At 43.7% G+C, this 17,270-nt stretch overlaps 1 protein-coding gene across 1 annotated transcript in view; it reads left to right on the top strand.

The window, feature by feature from the left end:
* Positions 1-2,789, top strand: part of SNX24 (sorting nexin 24) — a gene marked incomplete at both ends in the record, with an annotated part of 128,141 nt that extends 125,352 nt beyond the window's left edge. Inside the window, one exon of the mRNA XM_084251658.1 lies at positions 2,722-2,789. Coding sequence (XP_084107784.1) covers positions 2,722-2,789 — 68 coding nt within the window. The remainder of the gene's footprint in view (positions 1-2,721) is intronic.
* Positions 2,790-17,270: the final 14,481 nt, after the last annotated feature.

Genomic DNA, 17,270 nt, shown 5'->3' on the forward strand with positions numbered 1-17,270 from the left:
TTTTTAAAAAAAAAAAGGTAATCCCTACCATCTAGGATAAGCTCAGCACGCAGTAGACACTACAGGTGTACCCGGTTCCTTCTGCTGGCCTTGCGTTCCCAGACATACCCTCACAGGTGGCTTCCTTCTTCAGCTCCAATGCACCTGCGCACCAGGATCTCCCTCACCTGCCCATCCCCTCACTCTCTGATCCCATGCACTGCTGAGATGTCTTCTTTGCCCTTAAACCACTCTTGAGCTGCTAAAGTGCTGTTGAATTATCCAAAAGATTTAAATGTTACTTCTTGTTTGTCCCTCTCTTCTGAACTTACTAATTTTATTCCATGTAAGCTAAATATGCTTATGATGTAAGTTCAGTAACATTCAAACAGCCATGTGTATTTTGCCTGGCAAAGAATAAAAGCATATACGCTAATGTCTTATTTGGGCGTTTTATTGAAAATTAATAGTTCTGTTTACAGCTCTTGGTCTTACTACAATTCTATGTGTGAGACAGGTATTTAGAATTAAAATTAGCTTAGCTAAATCATCGCTTTTGAGTGATATCTAACTGTTCAGGTATAAGTCTTATTGCAAACGCTTAAAGTATGCTTTTTGAGAAATGGTGTTATTTCATGTTATATAAGAGCAAACATTAAGAAATCAAGTGTCATCAGTCAAAAGCTGGTGAACACTCATGTACTAGAAAGATTTTTTTTTAAGATTTTTTATTTATTTATACAAGAGCTGGGTACAGGCCAGAGGCACAGGAGGGTGAGAGGATTCACCAGAGACAGAGCAGGGAACAGAGCAGGCAGACTAATGGAAAACATTGCTGAGGGAAGCAGCTGGCGAGGCAGGAGAGGTCTGCCGCGCCATGTGGGTATCTCTCTGGCCAGCCAGGAATCGAACCTGCACTGCAGAGGCTGCAGACAGCTTCACAGCGCTAGATTCCCAGTACAGGCAGAGAGCTGGTACTTGCCAGGCACCTGTCTCACTCATCACTTTCTTACAGCAACCTGTTAGGCAGGTGCCACTATGAACCCTTCACCAGCCACACAGAATCCATCACCACTTAGAGCTGACTCCAGTTTGCTCTCCGAACAGCAGCTCAGGCCTTCTTTTCAAAACTCAATTCATTTCTCTTTTTTGGTTTTGTTTGTTTATTTAGTTAGTTATTTTTGGTTTACATACTGTATGTGATTGAGAGGAAGAGGTCCCACCTCCTCAGGTGTGCATCACCCCACCCCCTTATCCCCCCAGATCATCCATATCCCTTTGTCATGGACCATGGGCCCCTCCCCACTTTGTTTCCAAACCCCCCCCCCCCCCCGCAGTCCTTTCTCGACTTTGTTTTGGCTTAATTCTGTCAATTCCTTCCTTTTGTTTCTCTCTATTCCACATGAGTGAAATCATCCAATGCATGACTTTCTCCCTCCTGCTGCTTTCACTTAGCTGATATCACTGCCTCCGGGTTCCATCCATGTTTTCTCAAATGGTGGGCATTCATAATAGCTGAATAGTATTCCATCGTGATTATGTACCACATCTCAATCCACTCATCTCTGCTTAAAATTCTTGACCAACTTTTCAGACAAAGCCTGAATGCCTGTCCATTTTTACCAGGCACAGACTGGCACCCCCTGCATCCAGCTCCTCACACCCTCTGCTCTTGCCACCAGGCCTCCACTTCTATCTTCAGATCTCCCAGATTCTCTTCTGAGGTCAGCTTTCCACCTGGTTAGCTCCCTCTTCCTCGGCTTCTCCTCACTTGATTGTTCTGGCCTCCCCCAGTGAGGACACATTCCCTGTGAGTGGCTTACACAGTAGTTTCTCTCTGGAGGTTGGATTAATAAGTGAACAAATTCTATTGTGTCTTAGATTATTGGGCCACTTCTTTAATAATAATTATATAAATTTATAATTATATAAATTATATAATTATAATAATTATATAAATAATTATATAAATTTTAAGGCCACTTATTTAATAATAATTATATAAAGGGGTTAGCTATAGCCTCAATCCTGGATATAAGCACATACAGACTGAAGTTTAGAAATTAAGATTCTGTACCATGTGAAAGACTGGTTCTTTGTTCACCTTATCCGTTCATATTTTAATCTGCTCCGACAATTGGAATATGGCCCACTGCCCCATCTACCTCTGGCTTTCTTCGTGTGTCTGATAAAAAGGTGGCTGAGTTTTCGAGTTTGACAAGATGGCTTTTGTCGGAAATCTGCCCTTTTAAGTTAGGAAGACAGACCCCATCTTCTTGGTCTCTGGAAGCTGGTGTAATAGAACAAGCATACTCAAGACAACTTGGACTAAATCCTGCTGTAAACCACAATGGAAAAACTGCAGCAAAGTATTCCCTGTAGAAATCTTGGAATTCCTTCAAGTATATTGAGATTTTGTTAGAAATTGAATTGCCAGTGTAATCCATCTTCCTTGTGAGAAAACATTCAGATAAAGAGCTGGGGCCTAGCAGCATTAACCATTAGAACATCCCTTAAATCAATAAGCTACAAATCTGGCCATGCATTCCTGCAGCGCCTGGTGGCACGGAAGTGGCTTTGGGCTGCAGCAGCATGACAGGTGGCACATCCCACACCGGGGCAAATTGTGGGCTGCAGCAGACTCCCCAGCTGTAGTAAGCCTTACCTTGTTCAGTTCTACAAAGTGAAGTTATATTTTATTGATGTGCATAAGAAAAACACAGCCTTCCTTTTGTTTTTCAGATTTTCCAAATGTGGTCATTGAAGGCGTTCTCCATGGGATATTTTACCCTCACCTACAGCCCAGGTAGAAACCCTCGAGGACTAGAAGAAGCTGAAGTGAGTTTCCAAGTCATAGTCAAGGAAATCAATATCTACCAAATTAACCTAAACTCTTTGACATAACAACTCTAGCTAGCAGTCAAATCCACAGACCCTGCTTGTTCGGGGCAGGGACGCTTCCATTAGAATGGTGCTTTTAAAAATAGAAACCGGACCGGGGGCAGTGGTAAGGTTAGGCCAAGTGTTTGAGAAATAGGATGTAGCTGCCAATTTAGAAATGCAAGAGAAGGAAGCAAGAGAAGATCCCTGGAAGGATCATTGCAACAAAACTGCTACTCTTTGCTTCTCTTGCACCATCTGCTAATTGAAAAATCTTATCCTGAATAGTACTGAGACTGATCAACTTGGTAGGACTTTTTTGTTTGGATCTTATGACACACTAATCTTTTCATCATGAGATTTTCTCAACCAGTGACAGATACGTTCTGACATGCTGGCACCGGGAGAGTATCACATGAACACTGTGCTAAATGTGAGGAAGGAACTAAACTGGAAATTAAGTTATACTGACAACTTTAGGGCATTTTTTTTATATCATGGCATTTTAATATACATTGCAGTGGAGTTGTACCATACCTGGGGTGAGCTTGTAATGGCAGTTCAGATGATAAAACTGGATGTTAAGTTTACCTTTGGAAACCTCTAGAAAGACACCATATTGGAAATCTGTCCATCTGCAACAAGTGTTCCTTCATCGTTGGAAGAAATGACTGTGTCTTTGCTTGAAGACCAGCTGAAGTTGTCGATAATTGCTTAGGGGCCATTATGTATTTAAAAATACATTTAAACACTAGAATCACACTTAGCCCTATAAGAAGTTGCGTTCGAAGAGGCAGATGTCAATGGACAGTGACCAGTGGACCACCAGGTGGACAACACTTTCTTCATTTATTAATGAGCATTTAATCAGTGAGGAGATGATATCATCATGGGATCTGCTGTTATTGCCTTTATTGTTTGCCTCACCTCATATATTGAATTAATGTAAGTTAAATGTGTTTATGATGTAACTCCACCATACATCATACAGTCAAATTTTGCATCGTAAAAATAAAAACATACATGTGAGAGTTGTATGTATGTGCATTTTGGGCATTTCACTCAAAACTAATTAATAGCTAGCCTTCTTATGGTTATTAGTTTTAATACCTCCTGTAAGGAACAATTATTTAGAATCAAAACTAATAACTAAATCATGGCTTTGATTAGGATCTAAGTATAGAGGCCTCAGGCCTGTTGCAAACTTTTAGAGATCCATTAATGGATACTTCTGTTACAAACAAGCAAGAACTAAATGCTCGTGTCATCAACCAAAAATAACCGAATAGTCAAAGTGTTGGAAATCTTTTTTAAATGTTTTTGTTGTTAGGTATTTTGCGCTAAATAAAAACAAAGACCAAGAAATATTTAAATTTGTGTTCTGCTTCTAGAATTTTATTAGAAACAATTTGTGTAATGACATGTCTTATGACAAGACATAATTTTATGTCCTAGCACTTTACACACACACACACACAGCCTCTCGCATATTCACATAAACGTTTTAATCTGGCAAGTTAAGTGTTAAATTACATATTCTATTAAGCCAATAGATACTCACTGAAGAGTTAATGATTTACCAAGACACTTAAGAATTTTTTAAAAGTAAAACCCAGGCATCATCGGTAGCATAGTACTTAAGAAATCTGGTTTTGGCAATTAAGTATTTTGTTTAGTGATGACTCATTTATCTAAATTTTTGATAGGTAATTTTACCTATACGGGTTTTTGCAAGAAATAAAAATCACTGTAGGTATTTTAAGCAGACATGTAATATGGGAAACTGAGTGCTTACTGAATCTTTGAGAGGCTGAGCGGAGTGGACCCCTGATTGGGATCCAGGTCACTCCAGCAACCCCAGTACCTGCCTGCCAGGGGAGCAGCCACCACTCCCTTACACAGAAAGTCAGGGAGTTCACTGAAACACTATTCACAATAGCTAAGCTATGGGAACTACCTACATGCCCAATGATACATGAGAAGATTAAGAAGATGTGGTATAGATACATGGTAGAATGTAACTCAGCTATTAAAAAAAAAAAAGATGAAACCTTGCCATTTGCAACAGCATGGATGGAACTGGAGGGCATGATGCCAAGTGAAGTAAATCCAAAGAAGAAACACCGAATGATTTCACTCATATGTGAAACAAAGCACAGGAACAGACAGGAACAACACAAAGCAAATCCCAGAAGTCTCATTGCAGAATTGGGGCTACTAAGGGGAAGAGAGATGCGAGCCAAGGGAGAGGGGCACAGTGGACGATGATGGAAGACTGGGGTGCTTTGGTGGTGGGGGTGGCGTGTGCTAACATACATTTGTAGAAGTGTGAACCTGTACCCCTAAAACATGCCATCTTGTAAACCAACGTTACTTCAATAAACATAATTTAAAAAAAAAAAATGGTGTCAAGGGGCTGCTACTGGACCTATCAGGGTGCAAAACACTACTACCATGCTTTGCAGGTGGGAATGCAAAATGTGGACCCCCTTGGCAAATGATATAGTGATTCTTCAAAAACTTCAAACATAAGATTTAACGTATGACCTAGCAATTCCACTTCTGGATGTGTACCCAGAGGAAGTGAAAGTCGGCACTCAAAACAGGTATGTGATCACCTGTGTTCATAGCAGCATTATTCATAATAACCAAAGGGTGGAAGCCACCCAAGTGTGCATCAGTGAATGAAATGGTAAATGGGTAAACAAAAGCAAAATATGTGATGAAATACTATGCAGCTTTAAAAAAGAAAGGAAATTATGACACAAGCTACGCCATGGATAAACCAACCTTGAAGATGTTTCCACTCATACCAGTTACCCAGAACAGTCAAACTCAGAAAGTACAATGATGATTGCCTGGGACTGGGGTTGAGGAGAATGGAGAATTAGGATTCGGTGGGTTTTAACTGGGAAAGAGGAGAACTCTGAAGCTGGATGATGGTGGTGGGTGCCTAACAATGTGAATGTACTTAATGTCACCAAACTATACACCTAAAACAGTGAAAATGGTGTTTTATATTGTGTATATTTTATCACAATACAAAAATGTAGCTTAAAAAAAGATTTTGGGTAAAGGCGCAGTGGGTAAGGGTGTAGTGACCAATTTGTGGTGTTTGCCAAGGGTTCAGGAGGAGTGTTGGCACACCTCCCAGGCTCTATGCTCATATCCTTGGCAACCTCTAAGATTTAAAGCAGTCATGCTAAACCAAAGAGATGCATCCAAATCGGCTTGATTCTGGGTCAGTTTGCGCTGGGCCCTGTGCTTGGTTGGTTAGATGGCTAGAAAAACTGCCCAGTGGATTCTGATACACCTGTGCTGGGAACCACTGTTTGAGAGAGGTGGTTTATAAGCTGCCCTCTGTAGTGAGGATTGACTTGTTTACTTCCTGCAAAAGGAAGCCACTACCAAGAGAACATTGATTCACCTCTCCAGGTACCACAGGTGACCTCAGGAGGGACTTGTCTTAGTCCATTCTGGCTGCCATAACAGAAATACCATGTACTCGGTGGCTTATAAACAACCGATGTTTATTCTTCACTGTTTCAGAGGCGGGGAAGTGCAAGATGAGGTCACTGGGATACACGGGGTCTGCTGAGGGGCCCTCTTCCCTGTCATTATATGGCAGAGCTCTATGGGGCCTCCTTTATAAGGGCGCTAATCCCAAGTCACCCCCCCCCACAAAAAAAGATCCCACATCCAAACACCATCACTCTGGGGATTAAGTTTCAGCGTGAATGTTCGGCGGGAGGGTGACACAAATATTCGGACCATAACAGAATTCTTTGACAAAGCAGCAAGGATGATAGACAAATTCGAGTGGTGCTCTGGATTGACAGCCTCTGTGAGTATATATTCACCTGTGTACCTACGCAGTCAGTGAGGTGCATTTGGGGTCCTTCACTGTGTTAACAACCTAAAGAATAGAAAAATAGGGGCCTCCTTGGTGGTGCAAGGGGTTAAGCACTGCCCTCTGAAGCAATTCGCAGCTTCTGCAGCATGATTCAATCCCTGACCAGGGAGGTGACCCACATGGTGCAGCAGACCTCTCCTGTCTCACCCACTGCTCCCCTCCGCAGTGTATTTCAGTCGATCCACCTGTTCTGTTCCCCACTCTGTCTCTAGTGAATTCTCTCAACCCCCACTCCTCTGGCCTGTACCCCAGCTCTTGTATGCATAAATAAATAAATCTTAAAAAAAAAAAGAATAGAAAAATAATTCCTTCTATTTTCTAGAGAGTGTCTCCATCAAACTGAATTCGATGCAAAGTTTAGTGATGGAAACCGCCTCCTTCAGTCTCTTGACTCAACTTTAAAGCCATCATTTTCATTGTGGCTTCGGTTTTTCATCCTGATGATAATTACAGATTCCAAATTCAGCAGCAGAAACCCAGGGAGGTACCAGCACTAACTCTAAGCTAAAACTTCCCTAACGTGTATGTTCTCTGTCCCTGCTTATGCATAACAACAGCGTGGATTCTGGTGCCAGGCTAAGAGGCTTCTGTTTTGGTATGGAGGGGAGAAGGGGCTATTAAAATGCTAACTAGTTGGAATACATTTAATTTACTAGAGAAAAAAATGGTTCTATATTGAGAAAAATGTTCTCTAGTAAGGCAAAAAGGCTCTACCAAGACCCCCAGTTAGTAAGGAAATCAGGATTGGAAACATTGATCTGCAAATCTTGAGCCATGACAATGGAAGCTTCTGTCACCCTTGCCAAGTTCTTTGGCATCCCTCTTGGTCCTCATCTTGCAGGCCTTTCGGTTCAAAGGACTTGCCAACCTTCACCCCCCCCCGCCCCTCCCATCAGACTTCTGGGGCTGAAATACCCTTGCTGCCTCCCTTCAGAAGACCAGCTCATTCTCACATTAGATCTCTGCTTAATGGCACCTGCTCAGTGCCCACATCTCCCAGCTCCCACTCCACACTGCTCTTCTCTCATAGCAAACGGGTCCCACCTTCCTGGTAATCATCTTGTAATTACCTTATTTATTGGCTTTCTCACCCCCAAAAGTGATCTCCCTGGGAGTAGGAGCATCAGTTGTGTACATGGATTCTCCAGCCCGGGGCTGGGAGTTGGTCTTAGAAGTTGGAGGAGATGTGGACGGCCTCCAGCCTGTGCTGTCCCAGCCCTGTGTGCCCACCACTCACAGCAGGGCCCATGAATGTGAGCTGGGTAAGTGCTGTTGACTCAGGGTTTTCTAATGTGTCCCAGGTGCACCTAATGACTCATTACATCCAGATTATTCTGAAAATGGTCGTTTTCTACCGCTCATCAACTTGAGACAGTGGCTCATGTGTTGGGTAGCTACACACTCGGGTGAGTACTTAAGTGGCCATCCTTCTTTACAAATGAATAAATAAGCTAACTTGGTGACTGAAAACCATGATTTTGTGGTACCCCCAGGGCAGTGGTTTTCCCAGTGTGCACGCCAACCAAGCAGCAGCAAGCACTTGTTGGAAATGCAGGTTCTCAGGCCCTGCCTCAGACTTTTGAAACCTGAGCATGGAGTCCAGAAAACTAACAAGCTCTCCAGGTGATGCTGAGGCACACAGTTTGAGAACCACCACGCTAGGACATTTCAACTTCTGCCATATTGCAAACTTCGAAGACATGCAAACTGCAGCAAACCAAAAATCAGTGCTTCTAAGGGGAGCAGCACAATATCAAGCAATGCCAGAATGGCTCTCCAAAAGGCTCGTGATACCTTCAAGACAACCATCCAGCCCGTCAGCAGCTCAGCAAAATGAGTAAGGTATGTCAGATGTAGTAACTATAAGGGCTGTCGTGCACTAGGCATTGTTTCTCTTGAACGTTTACATCTGGCTACTGGGGACATTTTTCTTCCTCACATGGTGTCTCTAAATCTTTGGTCTGTTTTTATTTTTTATTTATTTATTTTTTAAAGATTTAATTATTTATGCATACAAGAGCTGGGGTACAGGCCAGAGAGGCGAGGGGTGAGAGGATTCACCAGAGACAGAGTGGGGAACAGAACAGGCAGATTGACCGAAGTACACTGCTGAGGGGAGCAGCGGGCAACTCAGGAGAGGTTGGCAGCACCATGTGGGTAGCTCCCTGGCCGGCCGGGAATCAAAATCGTGCTGCAGAGGCTGAGGATAGCTTCACAGTGCAGTGCTTATCCCTTTGCGCCACCAGGGAGGCCCCGGTCTGTTTTTAGGGTCTGTTTTTAGATTTGAATGAAGTAAACTAGAATCCTAGTTTTCATGCAACTCACAGAGTAACAATTTTAGATGTATAGCTACGCCCCACATTTGTGATTAGGAAGTAGGTTTAAGTGCCATGAAGGAAAAGAAAAGTTTACTTAGGCGGGGACAACACGTGATTTAGATTTGGGCAGGTCAGGAAACTTCTCTAAGGCTGACATTGAAGTTGAAACCTAAAGGATGTTGAAGGAATTTGCCAGGCAAGGAACGGGAAGAGAAGGGAGGTGATGAACAGATATCAGCAGATTCCAAAGCCCCAAATCAGAAGAGAGCTCCACTCACTGTCTGGAAGAAATCAGTGCATTTGCAGGAGAGTTTGGGGTGGGGCAGGATCCCACAGGGCCCTGCCCTGGAGGCCGTGTTCATGGGCTTCGCTGCTTGCCATGGGAGACCTTTAGTTTCACACAGGAGGGATAGGATCTGGTGTATTTTATTCAGCTTTGCTAAGGTATGGCAACAAATACCAGGTTTTTTACATCCATTTATTAGGTATAACATGTATTAAAACATGACTTTATAAACCTCCCTGACAGCTCCCAGGCAGCAGCCAACAGTAGAGTTTAGGATAATGTCTGTGACGGATCACACGTGGTCTGATTTCATTTTCCGAGATCTGCCTGGCTGCGTGTAGCAAATGGACCACACGTGTACAGGTTCTGAGGCAGGATCTGGGTGAGAAATGACTTTCTGGTTTAGGATGGTGCCGCGGACCAGCACAGCAGTAGACGATGAGGCCACCTCAGGGTTGAGAGAAGCGTGCAGGGTGGTCAGGGCATCGCTGAAAGAAATGACAAACAGACACACTTCAAGAGTGAAAATCTGAGTGTCATTTTCTTTGAGTTTGTGACCAGTATATATATGTTTTCCAAAAGCACAGGAACAACGAATATCAATGAAATCAGCTTGCTCATGGGCTCAGCCTATCACCATCAGGGAGGTGATCTACATAACAAGCAATGACCATTATAAAGAAAGAAGGAAGTTTAGAAAGACAATAAGGGATTAAAGTTTGTAGTTCTAGAAAGACGGGATAAGATTTTTAGCATTCTTGTAGTGGTTCCTGGTGGTCGTTATCTTTTGATAAGCTTCTGTCTTTTCAGGGAACTTTTGATAAGCTTCTGTCTTTTCAGGGAACTTCCGCTGTACTTCCTCTGCTTCAGGGTGTTATGCTGTTCTCCCCCTGCGCGCTGGTTGCCCAGCCGGACCTAGGGATGGTTAGCCCTAAAGGTCACTGCAGGGGGAGGTGCAGCAGGATGGCAGCAGAGGAGAGAACAGGATGTGGATATTCAAGAAATATTGCAGAGTTGCCAATGGAATTGCTGGCAGGCGTGGGTGCGGAAGCTAAAGGTGGGGAGAATGAAATCAAGGATGGGGTTTGGAGCAGTGGGGTGGAGGATGGTGCCATTCACTGACTGGAACTGCGAGGTTGGGACCTGTGGCTATGGAATGAATGTGCCCCCCAAATTCTTATGTAGATCCCTAATCCCAATGAGGTGGTAGTGGCAGCCCTTTAGTCTGTGATTAGGTAACTCATGCCACCGTGTGAGAACACAGAAAGTTAGCAGTCTGTGAGCCCGGAGGGGGGCCCTCACCAGACCCCACATCTGCTGGCTCCTTCATCTTGAATCTCAGCCTTTAAAACAATGAGAAATACACCGTTTCTGGTTTTTTTGTTTGTTTGTTTGTTTTTAAAGATTTATTTATTTATGCATAGAAGAACTGGGGTGTAGGCCAGAGGTGTGGTGGGGGGTGAGAGGATTCACCAGAGGCAGAGTGGGGAGCAGAACAGACAGATCCACTGGAGGGGATCAGTGCTAAGGGGAAGAATGGACAAGACAGGAGAGGTCTGCTTTGCCATGTGGGTCACCTCCCTGGCTGGGGATCAAACTTAGGCCGTGGTGGTTGGTGCTAGCTTGATAGTGCTGAGACCTTAACCCCTGTGCTACCAGGGAGGCCCATTTCTGTTGTTTGTAAGTCATTCAGTCACTGATACTTTGTTGCAGCAGCTGAACTGAGATGGGACTTTATCTTCCCAGAGCTCCAGATTGCAAGTTCCTCCTAGGCCTTGTTCTCTCCTTCTGTCAGCCTCTGGACCCCTTGCTAATTATGTGAGCGGTTGCTTGTAAGAAAAACTAGATGCAATGCTAACCTACCCTCAGAAGACAAGTAACCTAGAGTTTTCCCATCTTGGGGGTACATTTGTGGAGAATTATCTCTACTTGTCCTGTTCGTGAGGATCAGGAACATGCTTGGTAGCCAAGAATAAAGCAAAACAAGAGAGCTTGCATGTGACTTGGACCACAGATGGTGCCCAGAGGCAGTGGCTTGAGTTCATTTTCCTCTGGAGCCCTAGGAAGCCACGTCAACCACCCAGTAAGTGACTCCCAAAGCCGCCACCCTGACTCCCACAGAACCCACGACTAGAGAGAGCGGTTTTGCATCACCTCTTGGGTCACAGCTAAATCATTCAGCTCAGACTGCGCCTGCACCCCTTTCCAGCAGCACCCCACACCCAACACCAAGGCTGGACACCAGCCACAGACACCGGCACTAGGACTCACTGTCACCTGGTCTCTCCTCCTGCTGTTGACACAGGCTTCAAGCCTCAACTCAGAAAATAAAGAGGACAAGTAGACTTTTTTTTTCTCAAGTAACAGTCTTTGAAAAATAGTCAAAAGACAAATCCCATTGTTGAACAGTCTTCTCTGCCCTGAGAGATCTTAAGTGCCCTCAGTGTGTAAATGTGGGCATCCTGTCCCTGGTTATTCATCAGGGCACACTTGCTGGCACCTGCTATGTGTGGCACTGTCTGGGATAGATTAATAATAAAATCTAATGGTTGCCATGGAGAAGCTTCTGGTCTGAGGAGGAGATGGCAGACGCCTAAGAAGGTGGTGTGAGGAAGGCTCACGAGGGAACCCACATTCCTGAAGGGTGGAAGGAACAGAGGGTGAACAGGCTTCCTGGCAGAGTGAGCAGCTCCTGGAGGATTGGAACTAATATAAAGCTTCCTGGGTCTTTGTTCAAGGCAAGGGCAAGTCTCCACCCCAGGCCGACCAGTTCTTACTCCTCTCCTGCTGACACCCCCTGCTGGTGTCCAGAAGCAGACCTGTCTTTTGTGTCCAGGTTGGAAGAAAAATGCTCCAAGTTTCTAAACTGAGATAGCTATCGCGTGAAAGGCATGGTGTTTACCAGCGAGGAGAGGTGGTGGTCACCGTTTGAACGGTGTCCGTGTGCTTCAGAGCTCCGCTTGCAACTCTGAAAAAGTAGTAGATCTGGAAAGTTACAGGATTGTCCATCAGACTTCAGAAGTAGGCAGGAGAAGAGATACTGGCGTGATGAGGCCTCTCCAAATTTCTCAAATTTGGAACTCCTGAACATTCTGATGAACCTAGTGGTGGGATTAAAATTCCACTTATGCACTTTATAATACATTTTGTTTTGACTCTTAATATTTGTCAGATGGATCTTTTTTCAGACAGGACTCCTGTGACTCAAATTCTGGCTCCATGCCCCTTGATTTCTGCCCCTACAGAATAGAATAGCAGATCACTGCCTAGGTTATGTTTTATCACACCTACAACTTGCACTTGGCTGAAAATCTTAAGTCCACACAATGAATTAAAGACTTAAGTAAAAACTGTTAGATACTTAACAGCACCAAAATTTTCCATTACAAATCTGCTTTTACTCTTTTTTTTTTTTTTAAAAAAAAAAAAGGGCCTTGAGGGGAAATTTGAATTTCCAAGACTTCCAGATCAAAGATTTCTTCAGCTGTCTGAATTATAGGAATGTTGAAAAACAAAAACAAATCCCTTTCCTGCTATAAAATCCTTGCCATGTCTTTGTCTTTATGTAACTCAAAACGGCTGAGCTAAAGAATGAGGTGGGTGAGTTCTGCTCAAAACCTAAAATTTCATCAGAAATGAAGCCATCAATACTTTTGAAAGGGTCATTCTAATTAATCAGACCCATGAATAAATTTTGCTAAATTCCTACTTGATGACCCAGAAAATTGCTAAATAGCATTTAGAATAAAACAAATTATGACTAAGGACACCAGAATGTTTTAAATTGTTTATGAAATTGATTCAAGGCTAAATTATAATAATTTGGGCATGGTGGTGGTGGCATCCAGGGTAATTCGCATCTGATTCCATACCCATCCTTGGCAACAGAGATGTCGTTTGAACAGCACGATGGGCACTCTTAGAAAACCATTAATTTCAAAAGCTTTTTCAGAAAGCTTCAACTTTTTGAAAAGCAATAGTTTATAGGCATCAGCTTGCTGATGGTTTCAATAGAAGGCCTGACCCTTAGTGTGCCAGAAGTAAACTGCTTTAAGCAGGAGGTGCCATTAGCTGTCAGTCATCTGGTAGACTAGGTAACCAGTTGATGATGACCCACGTCTTAGTGGTCTCAGAATTTCAGCATTTCCAAAAGGAACCACTTTTTGCTTTGTCACTAGAGGGGTCGTGATGCTCATACTAATGGAAAAATGAGGTGGAAAATACAGGCTACAGTACATGTCCTTATGCACAGCGGTGGGGAGGGGCAGGGGAGAGGGGGGGGAGCAGTGGCTTATGTGCTAACATTTCAGACCTACGGCACTTTTATACATTTAAGAGGCCATTTGTTTCCAGTTTCCTCCCATGTTACCTCTTTAAAGGTTTTTTTAATGTCTTCTTTTTCTAATTATTAAAAAGAAACGATCCCTGGAGAAAAACTGCAAGACTGAAAAGAGTAAAAAGTATAAATTTAGTAAGAGTTTTTCAAATTCCACCATTTATATTTGCTGCATGTCAGTTTGCATTTTGCTGATTTTGCTCTGAGAATGTATTTACATAATTGAGATCATTCTGCGCACAGAATTTTTACTTTTTTCTTTAAAATAACCATTTTCTCATGTTACTCAGTGTTCCGTAACATCAGTCTCAGTGAATTCATATTATTTCTATTACAGGATGTGTGCCGTATAACCATTTTGGGTCATTCCGGTATTTTAGTATCATCAATAACTTTGCAATTCATGTCTTTATACATCATTTTTTTTTCAGAATGGGTGCATTAGACTTTAGATTACAGATCACAAGAAATCAGTTCACCCAGGCTTGAAAAAAAAAAAGAAATACCTTTTTTTAGCATAGCTAAATGCCTAGGGGTAGATCTGCCAGCTTCAGGCATGGCTGGACTCTGCTGAATGAACCTGTCTTTTTTGTCTCTTGCACCGGCTCCCCTCTGTGTCAGTATTCTCCTCAGGTCTGCTCCTTTACCTCCTCCCAGAAGACAGAGTGGGTCTTTCCCAATTTTTTCAGCAGAAATCCCACTGAGGGGAGTGCAAACTGGTCCAGCCACTGTGGAGAGCTGTGTGGAGATTTCTGGACCTACTAAACATAGAGCTTCCATAGGATCCAGCAATTCCACTCCTAGGTATTTACCCAAAGGACACAGAAACATCAACTCCAAAGAGCACCTGCACCCCTATGTTTATAGCAGCACTGTTTACAATAGCTAAGCTTTGGAAACAACCCAAATGCCCAAAAATAGATGATGGATCAAGAAGATGTGGTACATATACACCATGGAATATTACTCAGCATTCAAAAAAGATAAACACATGCAATTTGCAGCAACATGGATGGCGCTGGAAGGGATCATGCTCAGCGAAATAAGCCAGAAAGAAAAAGAAAAATACCGGATGGTCTCACTCATAGCAGGAATCCAGAAAACTTAAATAAGGGACCAGGAAAATGAATAACTATAAGAAAGTGAAAATCAAAATCAACAAAAAACTATGAACCAGGGACACTTTTAGGGGGGTGGGGGCGGAAGGGGAGGGATTGGGGCCAGAATGGGGGGGCTGCAATTGTATGGGGAATATAACAATAAAATTTATTATTTAAAAAAAAAAAAGAAATCCCACTGAGACTCATTAACATAAATGGGATCAAACACCCACCTGAGTCAGTAGCTGGGGCCAGGCAAGGAATTGCCTGCAGGACATGCCAGTCCCTGCCCCCAGCACTCTTGCTCTGCTCATGTTGTGTCCTGATCCCATCTGCCTGCTCTTCACCCCAGCTTGCTGCAGCCCGACATCCTTTGTCTCTGCTCAGGACCCTGTCTGACCACCCTGCCACAGGCGTATTCCTGATGCTCTGCTGTGGGGCTGGAGGCACAGGTGTGACTTCATTGTCTTCTTCCACTATAAGCTCAAGGGCTGACACTTTGCTTGCGTCTCTCCCCAGCACTCAGTAAAGATTTATCGAGTGACTTAATGAATGTCAGGTCAGGACTAGTGTGAGTCCCCCAAGAAAATGGGCAGCCACCGCCAAAATAAGCACAGTGCGTGCTGGGCTGAAAGGAACAAAATGTCCATTACAACTCAGGTCAAACCAAATTCCCAGGTGTGCGACTTCAAAGGATATGACTATTTTGAGGGTTTTTTTCAAACTCCCTATAAAAATTCTTGCAGTAGAATAATCCTTCCATAAAGCAGGTCCCATCCTTCCCCTTCCCTACTTAAAATGGACAGCTCTCCACTGGACTGTGAATAAAAGAACTTTTCACCCCGGCCCCCAACCCTGCAATGATCCAGTTTCAGCCTCACTTTTCTGCCCTCACAGCCTCCAGCAGCCTGGCTTTCTGTTATGTTCTACCCTGGAACGCCCCCCAGGAGCCTTGGACTGTCTTTTCCCTCCGCTGGGAGGGTCCGTATTTCCTGTCTACTCTTTCTTCTTGAGGCCTCAGTGCTACTGTCATCTGTTAGGATGCCTCCCTTGCCCACCCAGACCGTGCTCGCCTCCCAGCCTCGCCAGCGAACTGGGGCATCTTCTCTTTACGATACTCATCATCCTCTCTGTTCATTCCTTACTCTCCCACTCACCACATGAGGCCCCTTTCTTGCTGTCCGCTGCTGGACCCTTAGAACCCTGAGTGGTACCTGGAATATCAAAGCCTTTTAGCTTTTTATTGGGAAAGAAATGAACAAATGACTCTCCAGTAGGGTTGTCCTGATCAGCATACCCATCGGCAGTAAGAGTGCTCATTTCACCTCATCTCTGCGTGAAGCGATTTCCTTAGAACACAGCTCAAGAGATGCCTTTTTTGGGACCCTCCCTGCACGGTCCTGGAGGAGAAGCCACGGACTGTCTTCTCGCAGCTACACTGCCGTCTGCACAAATCTCGGCTCCTCCGCTACAGCCGGTGGGTGTTAGAGCCTCCCATCTAGGGGAGCACAGGTCGAATCTTCACCCTCTTATGTAAATGGAAAAAACAACATGTCTTTTTGTTGCCACTGGATTCAGAGGAATTTCCTAAAAAGGTTATATTGACTAAAAAGCAGTAAATAATCAGCCCAAGTATCTGGGGATGTGATAGTCATCATTTTTTGTGCTTTCCTACCCCAAATTATCCAATTGTGATATTTTGGTTTTACAGAACCCTCTCTAATATGTTGATTGTTACCGCAGCACATTTGTGGGTTTTTTTTTTCTTTTTTTTTGTGGGACCCTCGCTGGTGGCTGGGGATCGAACTGGCGCTGCAGAGGCTGCGGGCAGCCTCGCAACCCAGCGCTCAACCGCTGCGCCACCAGGGGAGGCCCAGCACATTTGTTTTTTAAAGCACCATTACAGTTTTTAAAAAGTCTTGCAAAAAGCCGAGCTGATGCTTAGAAAAAGTATTTAATGTCATGAACACCACAGCACCTTTTATCAGGTAAAAGTTCCTATGACATACATCAGATGACACTAATCAAATCTCCCTTTTACCTGAGAAGAATTTACGTTCGAATACAAAATAATGAATTTCATGTTGTCATCTTTTTAAGACAAGCCTGCAGCATCATTCAACTTGAAGAACAGGATGAATTGCACAGAACGATTGTCGTCTTCAAAAAACAACAGCCTCTACAAAGTTTTCTAGTTCAAAAATAGCACCATTACAGGAAGAGAGTGTCTGCTAAGTCCCTCAACTTACCAAAATGACTTAGCAAAATTCATGCAAACTAAACTTTGAGTGATTGGTGTTTATAACTATCCTGTGATCTGGGATGGGAAGTAGAAGTCAAAAAACAAAAAAGCAACCATGCACACAAAGTAACTTTCAACTCACACACATGTGCGTGCATGCACACTCACACCCACACACCCCTGCCAGGGTGCATTCCTTGTTTTCTGAGAGCTGTG

Source organism: Talpa europaea (assembly GCF_964194135.1).
Source record: "Talpa europaea genome assembly, chromosome: 13".
NCBI lineage: Eukaryota > Metazoa > Chordata > Mammalia > Eulipotyphla > Talpidae > Talpa > Talpa europaea.